Below are 12,199 nucleotides of genomic sequence, written 5' to 3'. Positions count from 1 at the left end.
TTTAAATAAGTTTTTTTCATCACACTTGATTAATTAATATTAAAAGATCTCTCTTCTGTCGTCTCTCTCTCACTGAGCCTAGAAAGTCAGTCTTTTTTTTCAAAAGCACTTAATAAAAATAAATACAACAAGCTATTAGTATTAACAGTCATGTGTTATTCAGTAACCAGTACAGTAGAAGATTCTTCTGGCCCAGGCTTTTAGTCAAACCAAGGCAGGACTTGATTGCTGTAACACTGAGAGGCTTTTCACAGTTTCCGACAGAACTCAGGCAGCTGTCTGTCCTTTCAGTCCAAGCTCAGTCTCTGGGTCCAAGTGCTTGCTCGCTCGGATTCCCCAGCTCTCAAGGTACTGTACAACAATTACTCTCCAAACCCCCGTGCTGCCTTCTTATGTGCTTTAACCAGCATGATAAAGTATCAATTCAAGTCCCGGTGGCCAAAGACACCACAAATAAGAGAGCCACCATCTTGGATGCCACAGGGCACCATTGGATGAAATATTCAGGAAAGGCATCATCTTCTTCTGTTTCAGTAGCACGTGTTCCCATGGGTCTCTACACAGGAACTGGGAGCCAGCCAGAGCGTGTGCTCGACGACGGCAACAAATGACGACAACCATTTTTATAATATTTACATATTTATATAAAAAGAAAGTGTTTCCTTTAAAAAACTGTATTGCATTTTCCACTGTACTGTACACCAAAACCAACCAAACAAAAAACACTAAAAGGAGATGCAAGTTGTACAGTATTCCCTGTTTTTTTCTCTATTTCAGAAAAAATCCTTTCACTACTGTCCGTTCACATTGGACTGACTAGATAACCAGTTGACTATGTGCAGGAGTCACTGGACTTGACTTTTGTTGAGAGTGAGACTACGGAGGGTTTGGGAGGGACATCAGGCTTGAGATATTTGATGCCCGTTCGAGGCAATGAATCATAGGAGCTCATTCCAGGCTGCCGTGACAGAGATATGCCCTGTGCTGTCATTTGTATGGAGTCTACCCTCTGGGGTGCAGGGGGTGGAGTCTCCACACGGTTGAAGCTGTGATGTCTCGCCAAATGGGAGGAGTTAGATGAGTTGGTGTTGTGCTTCTTGAGGGCAGACGATCCAGAAGCGGAGGACGCTGATCCTTTCCGAAGCCCGTAGACTGATGAGTGGACCTCCAGACGTTTGCCCATCTGTGGGACAGCAGGAGGGACGGTGAGGGAGGCCTCTCGCTGGGGTACACGAGGTGGCAGCATCCCATCTGGATCCACCATGTTGAGGTTATGACAAGGGCTCTTCATTGTCTTGTACTCCAGGGTTGCCCCCTGGTCGTCCATGACACTGTGGCCCATGCTCAGGTCACTGTGGTGGGGCTGTTCCACATACTCATGCTGATAAGACTGCTGGTGCTGCTGTAGATGAGGCTGGAGCTGGTGCTGATGCTGTGGCAGAGGCAGGACTACTACACTGGGGATGTGGCCCGGTGAGGCCCTCAGGGGCAGGTCAGTAGAGATAACAGGGGAGCCCATGGGTGGCATGTCCTTGGTGCAAGCATTGATGAGGTTCTGGTTCCTCTCCCACTCCCGGCTGCCTCGGCTGGGTTTGCGACGCGGTTGCATGGGGGTGGACTCAGGAGTTGGCAGAGCAGCAAGGTCCAGGTGGTGCTGGTCCGCTTTGATCAGCATCTTTCCATTTGGTGTCAGTCTCCCGTTGTGCATCAAAGGAGTGAGGATTGCCTCAGGGCGACCATCTTTGGCCTGTGTTTCAAACAGGCCCGTCAGCTTGGTCACACTGTTCATGGATCCCCTGCGGGAGTGGAGGTGGTGGCTGTCCTTTTCCTTGCGGCCTGTCAGGTCCATGTCTCGCCGTCGGTGGTCACAGACACAGTAGACAATGATGCCAGAGAAGATGGCCCCCATGGCAAACGCTAGGATGACTGCAATGGCCAACAGGGTCACAGGAACTAGCTGGTCACGACCCTTCTGGTAGCTCTCACGGATCACACCTGCAGAGAGATGTGGAGATGACATTCAGATATGCACACTACAGAAAGAACTGTTACTACTGCTGCTGTTGCTGCTGCATGTTGTGGGAACTTGTTTCTAAGAAAAATAAAGCTGTTGGGAAAGATGCATATTATTAGACCAGCCAAAAAAAAATAAAAAAACAATATTGAATTACAATAATTAAAAGATATTTTCTGGATAAAAAGATTAAAGGTTTAAACAATTTCATGAAAAACATGCAAATGAAGAAGCGTTTATCCCATCATGAGGAACACCTATTCAAAACGTGCACGAATGCTTGTAGCTTGACGTAGCAACATTCAATATTTCACGGAAATCCAATCTTAGACTGAAAACGTGTTTTGGAGGGGTGATTATGATTCACATTTTAAATCCCAGATAAAACCTTCTGCTGAAATGAAAAAAGATATGAGTGGAGATAAAGGAGCCTGAAATACCCAAACCCTTTCTTCTCATAGATGCAAATGGGAGACTTTTCATAAAGCTTGGATCCAATCTCATGAATCACAGAGAATACATTAAAAAGCCCCTGATTAGGCGCTAAATCCAATGAGCTGTGTCATCAGTGTCTTATGAAAGCGCCACTTTCAAAGACCGGCAAAGACGGGTTGCGATACGGACAAATAAAAGATAATTCAATAAAAGCAGCTATGAAGTATTCTTGCTGTGGGAGAGTGGGAGCAGCAGGTTGTGTGCAATAAAATGGGGTCAACGGTAATCTGCTCACATACACACACACACACACACACACACACACACACACACACACACACACACACACACACACACACACACACACAAACACATGCACCTCCCACACTCAAACACACAAATGATAACCTCCAGCCTCTTGATGAATGTAGACATCTAATGCAGCGTTCTGTTCCTTGGGTTAAACACACCAGTCCACAGCAGAGAGATTTATAATATGTTCACACATGACCTGTGGCCAACACAGATCAGTTACCCCAGACAGAGGATTAGACAGGTGGGCTCTATCACGTAAAAAGCTCCCACTGTGCACCGTTGGTTTTTTGTGCAATGATAACGTGACTCAGACACACGTGTGAACTGCACTCATTGTCTCTTATCGTAATGTATATCATTTTGTGCGCAGTATATACATGTGGAAACATTTTTGAAATACTTATGTTCAGAGGAAACAAGCAGATCATTGCAATTTTATCTTTTTACAATGTGCCGTTTTCATGGTTTGCCTCACTTTCCTTGCAGCTCATCATAAAAGTGTTTCAATCTGCTCTGCCATTATTTTATTTTTTTTGAAAGACGATGCCACAAAATGAAGCATTGCAATATTTTTGTAAAATCCTGAAGGGGCCTGGTAATCGTGTTTAGGCTTTTCAGCTTGGCTGTGTCACCGAGGACGTATGTGGAGAATATCTTCTGTGTCTCCTCAGTGAGACATAACACAGACTCAGAGACAGCATGGTAATCTGTTCTCATGGAACTGAAATCCAGACTCTGTTAAACTAACATCCATAATCCTTACTCGCGGCAGTCATACTTCATTAGTCCAAAAACATGTCTTAAAACCTGTTTTCCTAGCCAGAATTAAACATTGACCATTGCCTCGGTTTCATGGGATAAAAAAAAAAAGAGCTGATACTTTTGCTCAGGTCATTCCTCATTTACTGTAAAAACAAAATGTCACTTTTCTCCTTAATAGAGTGCTGACAACATGCAGCTCGGCCATACCTCATGTAGTGTTAAACAAAAGACTTTAAAGCTTCTTTCCTGGCAAAAATCGTCTCTTATCAAGGACGCGCCCTGCTGTGTAGATAGTACAAGAAGTGATGAGTGTTATCCGTGGTGAAGCATTAAGGTCTGACATGTGTTATGCGGTGGACTCGTGTGACCAAATGGCCTGCCTGTCTGACCAAACATATGCTTCCCGTCTCATACAGTAACATCTGAGAATGAGGGAGATACTTTTCCTCTCTGCTATCTTTCATTTTGTTGACTTTCTTTTGTCCTCACTTAGATCTTTTTTTCCTTACTTTCTGCTACTTCTCTCCTACATAGAAACAATAAATCGCTCTTCTGACTTTCTTCCTGGTTCAGAGTTTTCTTTGAAACTGTTCAGCCTCCATATGCAAAGTGTTCTATTCAGTGGCAACTGGGAAGGCTGTAATTACAACCTTGTGGTCTTTGTGAGTTATCAACATTTGGCAGAAATGGTGACGGGCACTGTTTGAGATCTGCTGGGTTAAACATTTTTGGCAAACAATACAGTTTCATTTGAGGTGAGAAGCCTTGAAAATCTCCAAAAAACATTTACGCAAGAAAATGAAAGCATGAGCATAAACAAATACTTCGGCAAATCTCTATTTTTTTTCCATAATCCTTGTTAAATGTAAATACATTCGTCCATCTCTGTCTGTGGTGCTTACATACTGAAAGAGCAAGTCAAAACTGTTATGAATTTTCATGACAGTGAATTTATTGCCGCTAAAGGTTAACTTTCTTCCTCCAGGGATTTGGATTTCACATTGAATAAAAAAAGCTGGAGGGCAGCAGAGCCAAACGGGTTGTCCACTTTGTTGAAGGAGGCGAACTGTGGAGCTGGATCTTTGTCTTCTATTCCGGGTGTGGGAGCCGAGGTTAAAGCCCTATTTAACCTGCACTGCATGGCTCTTCCTGTCTGCATCTTTTTTTGAACAAAAATCCTTTCATTCTTTTCTCACTTTTTCTCCCCTTCCATCCATCATTTGTCTTTCGTGCTTACACACAGTTCCAGAGGGTGCTTAGCCCAAGGCCTTGGGTAAAATAAGAAAGAAAGTAAAAAGAAAACTTTGAAGACCTCCATCTTTCATGTGAGAAATTGCTCCTCATCCTTAACATCAAAGAGAAAGAAAGTAGCCACAGAGGACATCGGAGCTGTCTCTGTTGAATCACAGGACTTCAGGGTTTCAAATCATGGTGGCTATGTCCCTCATTGTTACAGTCCTGTTTGTGATCTTGGCAAACTTTTCAAAACTTTAACAACATGACCTTGGAAAGTATCAAAGTGTTGTTTAAACCTGCAGATTTTCTGCTTTAGTCTCATCTTGTTAGGGCTCTGACTATACAGTGACTTATAATCTGGTTTCAACTCTCGCCTCGCCCCAAGAATGCAGCACAAGGCATCCTGCAGTTCGACACTTCACTCAGCAGTAGAATTGATTTGAATTTCACACCGCCCCGGGCCTCAACATTCAGATATTGAACACATATCTCAGATACTCAGATATTTCTGGCTGTCAAAACAGCCTGGTTCGGCAACACTTAGTTGTAAATCAGAAACATTGTAATCTGGTGTGACTGGAATTTGTGAATGCTCTCTCTCTCTCTCTCTCTCTCTCTGTCTGTCTGTCTGACACAAATGCACACTCTTACACTCTTTTAATCTCTTCAGAAGCACCAACTGACTTAAGCCCACAGAGCCCGTCTTTGTGCTGGTGTTGGGAAAACTTCAAAGGCAGTTTAAGATCACAGAGGGGTTACGGAGAGGGCGCTAACCTCTGACTAGAGGCCATTACTCACAGACATTGTCTGAAAAATGATAAAAATCTTAATCAGACTCAACTGCACTCACCAACATGTCACTTGTTGAAAAGCAGAATAGTGGATCTTGACAACTAAAGGAAAGATGAAGGAGAGGTGCAGCGAATGTTGAGTGGCTTACGTTTACTCTGCCTTCATTGCTGCAAGAGCCTTGGAAATTCAGTATCTGCTTTCAGGGACTCACTTGTTTTTAAAAGGACATTGCTGTTAAGATGATGACAGCAATTAATTAAGCTCTATTTAATCCCCAGTTAGGATATTATCCCATTAAGTCTTGTGTATGTTTGTGTTTAAGAGGCACTTGCATTAATGGTATTATTCAAAACTAAAGTATTCATCAGACAATCCTTAGTCAGTGTACCGCATACTAATGATCCAGTTAAGATATAATTAAACCCCCTAATTATATCATTCTGCACTTCAGGTATTAACACCAATGTAGTAACCTATCCACCTCTGTGCATAGTGTGGTTTTTAGTATTTACAGGCAATCTGCTCAAATTAAATGTGCCTGGGAACATTTTCATCAGGTGGATGATTTCTCAAATAGACTGTAGTACTGTTTGTATTAATAAGTTATAGACTTATGAATAACACAGCGAAAACAATTAATCTAGTTTTTTCTGAATTTCAGCGCTACTACAGGTCGACATTCCAGATACAATGTTTGACTTGACAGCTGTTCCCCAACAGTGCAGGTTCACAGCAAAACCATTGAAATCATAAATCACTTTTTTTTTTAATGTAAATTTTCTTTTAACTCCTGTGTGGCTTTTCTTCCACAACGTCGACTGCTCATAATTAATAGTCAATCTTGATGAGTCACTGTTCACCCATTCAAGTGAAGGCTATTTTATCATGCTATGACTGTCGAAAATGTACGGCAGGCCTCTGACTTCTATGGATGACTAAAGTGCTCCAGTATGTGTGATGTGACACAGTATGTGTTGTAATCCATCCAGTTATAAATGCAGGTACTAATAATCCTTCCGTAATGTGTTAGCATACAACAACAAGCCCTGAATAGTACAACTGAGAGCAAAGACTTGGCTTGTATCTAATTGAGAAGTGGTTCACGGATACAACATGAACATGACCATTTAAATTCAGTCTAAAGTAGAATAATGACAGCTAAATGTGGGTTAGACAAGCTTCACACGCACAAATGGATGAGCTGCCGTGCTACAAGATGCAGTCTCGCACGGCCAAAAGACAAAGCAAAGCTTTTGTGTGAACCAGTAACAGTGAGAGGTCTTACTGAAACGCATAACCAAAACACAAAAATGGAAAAGTAAGCTGCAAATAAGTGTAGAAAACAAAAGCAGTCTGAGAGAACAATAAGCTAATCAGTGGAGGAAATGATTGCTTATGGCTTGACGTCAGTCAGGGAAGTGCGTAATGCCGGGAAAACATCCAGTCCACTGTTTCTATTATGATTCACAATGAGCTGTGGATAATTCATCTGCCTCACAAAGGCCTATGACAATCTGTGACCAGTAAAGAACACTACAACAAAATCCTGCTGTTCATATAATAATGAAGGTGTGAGATTAAAAAACATACTTTTTCTTCACACCTTAAAGGGCCACTTCACCAACTTTTAATGTAAATCCTATCATGTCATTACATAGGATTAACCAGAGTCCTATCATTCTACTGTAATGACATATGAAAGTACTAACATTAAATTTACCAGTGTCCTCTGTGCCTTGCGTGCTCTCAACCTCCTGATAAACTCAAATGCATAATCTGGTGGCAAGCAGAGTTCATGTTTAATTAGAGCTTCTATTCCCTCCAATGGAAAGTAAAAATCAGACAACGTGGAAATCTGCTTTCTTTTTTATCAAAAAGTGGTAAAAGAAAGCTGTTGCTAAAGGTTAGGCAGCTAAATTCTGATACACATTTAACAGAAACAGTTACTCCACTGCTCTCTTGTTTGTGTCAGTGCTGGTTGTTTCTGTTGTTGACATTTGCACAGCCAATATTGGGATGAATCAGTGTTTTAACCGGCCCCTCCAAACTACACAAGCAGTTTGTTTGTTTGTTTGTTTGTTTTTTTAAAGATACAGACAAAACCTATAGTTTCCCAGCTAGGCTAAGATGTATAAGCTACAATTCTGCTCTTCGAAGGTAATGTGAAGTCAGAGCCAAACAGTATTCACAACAATTCTGTGCCTTATAAGAAAGTTTGAAACCTGAATTTGACTGTGAACTAAAAAAAGAACTTCCTACTATTGGACATATTTGACAGTTTCCATAACTATAGCTATCATTCAAGATTGACATGGCATCCCCAATAATAATGCTGAAATGTTCCTTTAACTGTCTTCCAGAAAGTGAGATGAGGTGAAATGCTCTGGTTATGAGGACTTTCTGTCATGGAAAAAAGAAAAAAGCACAGTATCCCTGTGTGAGCGGGGTCATACTCTCCCTCTATCTTACCAGCCTCACCTTGGCATACAGGTGTCAGAGAGCTGCCTGCAGCTGAAAATAACCCTCGTAGAGCAAGCCTGTGAAATCCTGACATGGAGGGAAATCATATTTCTCAGTAAGCTATGGTGGCTCTCCTCTAATTGCAAACAAATATCATGAAAATGCTGTACAGCTTTGGAAGTGTGATGTTTAAAAAGATAACACATTATATCCAACTAATTTAGTTTGTGTTTATCCTTTTCTGTGATTTGACACTTGTGAATATTAATCTTGTGAATCATAATGAGTATGACATGAGAAAACAAAAACATCCCACAGATTTGCTTGTAGATTCTCAATATTTGTCCCGACGCTCCTTCACCCTATACACAGATTGTTTTAGTCTGAGATGAGTTGAGTTAGTTGGGTCAACATAAAATAGAGAGCACAGACATTGCAGGGTTAAAACCGTGGCCGAATGTGAGAACAAATGACTCAGAGGGATAGAGAGAAACAGTGTTAATGCTAATCTGTTCAGCTACATATCTCTCTGCCCTCTGTTATTTCACTTCTTCCTACTTATTTGCTCGATGCTATCTTTCAGCCAGTTTACCTCCCCTCTCTGTTCCCTTGTAACCTTCACCGCTACATTATTGTCCTGTTCTGTTTAATAAATCTTTATCATGTGTGTTCTTTTTCTCTCTTGCCATCTCTCCTCCCTCATTTCCCATGCCTCTTCCCCCACGTTGTCTCTCTCCATCCCTCTTTCCTTCCACCTCTCCCCTTTCCTTCTCCCCTGGATAGCTGCTGTAATGAACCCATAAATTGGAGCAACACAGCAGTGGCTACAGGTCGAGTTGGGGGAGGGTGGATGTATGGGGCGAATTGGGCGACAGAAAGAGGGAGAGAGAGGGAAAGAGAGAGGGATAGAGATAGAGAGAGAGAGAGAGAGAGAGAGAGAGAGAGAGAGAGAGAGAGAGAGAGAGAGAGAGAGAGAGAGAGAGAGAGAGAGAGAGAGAGAGAGAGAGAGAGAAAGGAAGGAAGTGGGAAGAGGAGAGCAAGTGGGGGAGCAGGGCAAGGAATTATTCCTGCAGACAAGGGAAGAGATATGACTCCAGTTAGAGAGGAGACAATCTACAAGGGGAGAGACAGAGGAGGTGGAGGAGGTGCAGGAATGGAGGTGTAAAAGACAGAAAGAGACAGGAGGGGGAGGGGCATTGGGGGAGGAGGCTCCATAAATAGGTTCGGGAATTAATTTGCACTAGGTAAGGTATAGCCTTGGAACATGCCATCCCAGTCAGATGAGAGGTCCTGTGGAAGGGAGACTGATCACAATGGCAGCAGATGGCGAAAGTGGCAGGGTGTTTTTGGGGTTCGGGTGAGTGATGGGAGGCGAGCAGGAGAGGTGTATGGTCGGGTGACAGGAGTAGAGGAAGATTCTAACAGAGACAGATGAGGGCCAGACAGACAGACAAACACCAAGCTCAAATGTACTGTGAAACACAAGCAGCCACCTGGCACTGCGATGACCCCACTGGAACGCCAGATAATGATGCTGTTGGGTGCTAAATATCATCAGTGTGTGAATGCTCATCATTTTACAGCATTTCTAATTACTCTGGTGGTGCTGGCCTAATACATATTGGCAGCACTGTAATATTCATTAGCAGATAAGATTCCACAATGTCTTAACTGCAAATGAAAAAGTTGGGGAGTAATTGTAATTTCTTTTAAATCATGAACAAGCTTGCTAACGACTTTGGACATGAGCTAATACATTTTCACTCAACTGTTTTTTTTTACTTAATTTGATAGATTGATGGTGTGGTTAAATGTTTATTCCTTATTTCTCCTGCAAAATGGGCTGCATGGGTCTATACCTGCAGTTAAAATGCATGCTGAATGACTAATTTACTTTCCCAACTTACTTAGTTTCTGACTCCATAATCATTTCTCCTATATTGATTCCATTTTCACTTTCACTCACGCAGTTTGCTAAGTTTTCACAGTACAGTTGACACCTGAAGCCAGTAATACTGAGGGCGACAGGAAGGAAGAGAAGGCAGGATGGGTGGAGCGGGAAATGAATACTGTTGACTGTGGTGCTCGATTTGCCATGCTGTAAAAGCATTAAGCTGCATGGAGGCAAAACTGTGCTTAATACCATCAAAGCAATCAAGACAGTAAAAAGGCAAATATATAAATAGCAAAAAAAAAGATGTAGTCTCAGACCAAGCCATGCAAAATATCAAGAACTGCTCACAAGAAACTAGCACAAGAAAATCAAACAAATTTCATCAGAGCTGACTTTTTGAGAAAAGGAAACAGAAAAGACTGTAAAGCTGAAATTGATACAGAACTGATAAATACTGAAACAAGCTGCAAAGGTGTCAGATAAAATCATAATAATAATAATAATGATAATACAGAAAAAAACAGCAAGAAAGCATGTTTTGAAATGTGAGGCCTTGTTGCAGTTACCTGAGCAAGCTTGATTGAACGCCCACACCCCCACAATTAAAGAAGCAAAAAGGTTCCTAGGACTTTTTGATTGCCAGACAGTTTATAGCTTAAAGTCTTGTTTTTCTCAAACTTTATTCCTCACTATTTTTTGTGAGGCTCGAAAAATGTTACACCTGCTCAGGTAAAAGCAAGGGGAGCACCAGCATGTTGTGATGCTGGCTGTAGGCATGCTGTCTGAAGTCTCTGCCACCATTGTGCTTGGATCTACATACTGGTCCTGTACTGCTTCCAGCTGACATGACGGTAGAAGGTAGATATTTGAACATGTGATGTTGCAAACTGAACTGACATAAAGCCTTATTTTAGTGTTGTTAATTATGAGACATGCACTGAAGTATAGTAATATTTATAGAAACTTCAATGACAAGACTCTCACCTTTGTCTCAGTTCATTAGCTGCTCCTTCTCTCTCTCTCTGTCTCTTTCTTTATCCACTGTAAGTCTATAGAAGGTGTCTACCAGGCCACGCTCATGATGAATCACTGTTATTAATAATCAATATCTCCTCAAGGCCATGGTGACCCTTATAGCATGAGCTATGTAACGCAGCAGGGATATGTTGCGTGTTGTTTTAATGGGATCTGTAATAGGTCTATCTGTTTTATTAAGGGACAAAACATGGATGTGCAGCACAGTGGTGACCCTTTTTTTTTACCCTACACTCCCAATGTGTGCTGTCCCCTTCTTATCTCCTTTCCTTCTCTCCTTTTCTCTACTCATTTATCCAGCGAGCCGTCCTAGAGGCAGTACAGCATTAGGCAGGTTGTTAACACAGAATAAAAGGGCGTTCAATGTCATGTCACTGTGTCGCAAAGCATGACAGAGCTGGGGCACAGGCCATCTTCTCGAGGAAATAAATACATCTCCATCTTCCTTTTCAGAGTGTAATGGTCTGGATATTACATCTCCTGTGGGACATTACAGTCCATGGATAATAAATCCAACCTACAGAGCGTGTGCAAGTATTTTTTGTGAGTGTACATGCTTCATAATGAGCACAGAATGTGTGTGTGTGTCCGTGTATGCATGTCTCTGCATATGTATGTACTATCTCTATCTCTCTCTTAGGTGTGTTTGTCTTTCTGCGGGGGTTTTACGTGCGCAGTGTGAGGCAATTTGTCCCCTAGAGAGAACGCGATCTACTATCTCTACACCTCGTCAGCTGGAAGCAGCCAGGCAGCCGTAAATCTCAATTACACAAACCCCTCCTTTCCCCTTTCTCCCTTCCCTCCCCACCTCTCTTGCCACAGGTGACAATGGACCAAATTGACTGCTCACTGTTGCGTTCCAAGGCTTACCATTGGCTTCTGGCTGAGTCTGAGAGGGCACTGCCATGTAGGGGTCCTCCCCTTTGTCTGAGCTCATGGGGGGGTCCTTCCGCTCCACCATGCGGCCCCGCCCCAGGGGGCTCTCGGCAGCCTCGGGTAGGGCCGAGGTGGGGAGTGAGAGGGTGTGGTGATGGTGGTGGTGATGGTGGCCTGCCGGACACAACACAGGTTAACCGACGCTCGGGGCAGAGAGGGACAGGCTTCAGTGCATGTGCAGCAAGGGTGCATATACACACACACACACACACACACACACACACACACACACACACACACACACACACACACACACGTGCACACACACACACACACACGTGCACACACACACACACACACACACACACACAGACATCTTT

General features: G+C 42.7%; 2 protein-coding genes across 2 annotated transcripts in view; one reads left to right on the top strand and one right to left on the bottom strand.

Moving 5' to 3' along the window:
* commd10 (COMM domain containing 10) overlaps window positions 1-12,199 on the top strand; it is a 148,636-nt gene that overhangs the window by 104,060 nt on the left and 32,377 nt on the right. The window lies entirely within an intron of this gene.
* The window catches only part of sema6a (sema domain, transmembrane domain (TM), and cytoplasmic domain, (semaphorin) 6A), a 101,824-nt gene continuing 90,356 nt past the window's right edge, over window positions 732-12,199 (bottom strand). The window contains exons 18-19 of the mRNA XM_062417300.1: window positions 11,814-11,993; window positions 732-1,995 (exon numbers count right to left, since the gene is read on the bottom strand). Of these exons, the coding sequence (XP_062273284.1) occupies window positions 833-1,995; window positions 11,814-11,993 (1,343 nt within the window). The 3' untranslated portion in view covers window positions 732-832. The remainder of the gene's footprint in view (window positions 1,996-11,813; window positions 11,994-12,199) is intronic.

This window comes from Scomber scombrus, chromosome 4 (assembly GCF_963691925.1).
Source record: "Scomber scombrus chromosome 4, fScoSco1.1, whole genome shotgun sequence".
NCBI lineage: Eukaryota > Metazoa > Chordata > Actinopteri > Scombriformes > Scombridae > Scomber > Scomber scombrus.
This window is presented reverse-complemented; position numbering and strand designations above follow the sequence as displayed.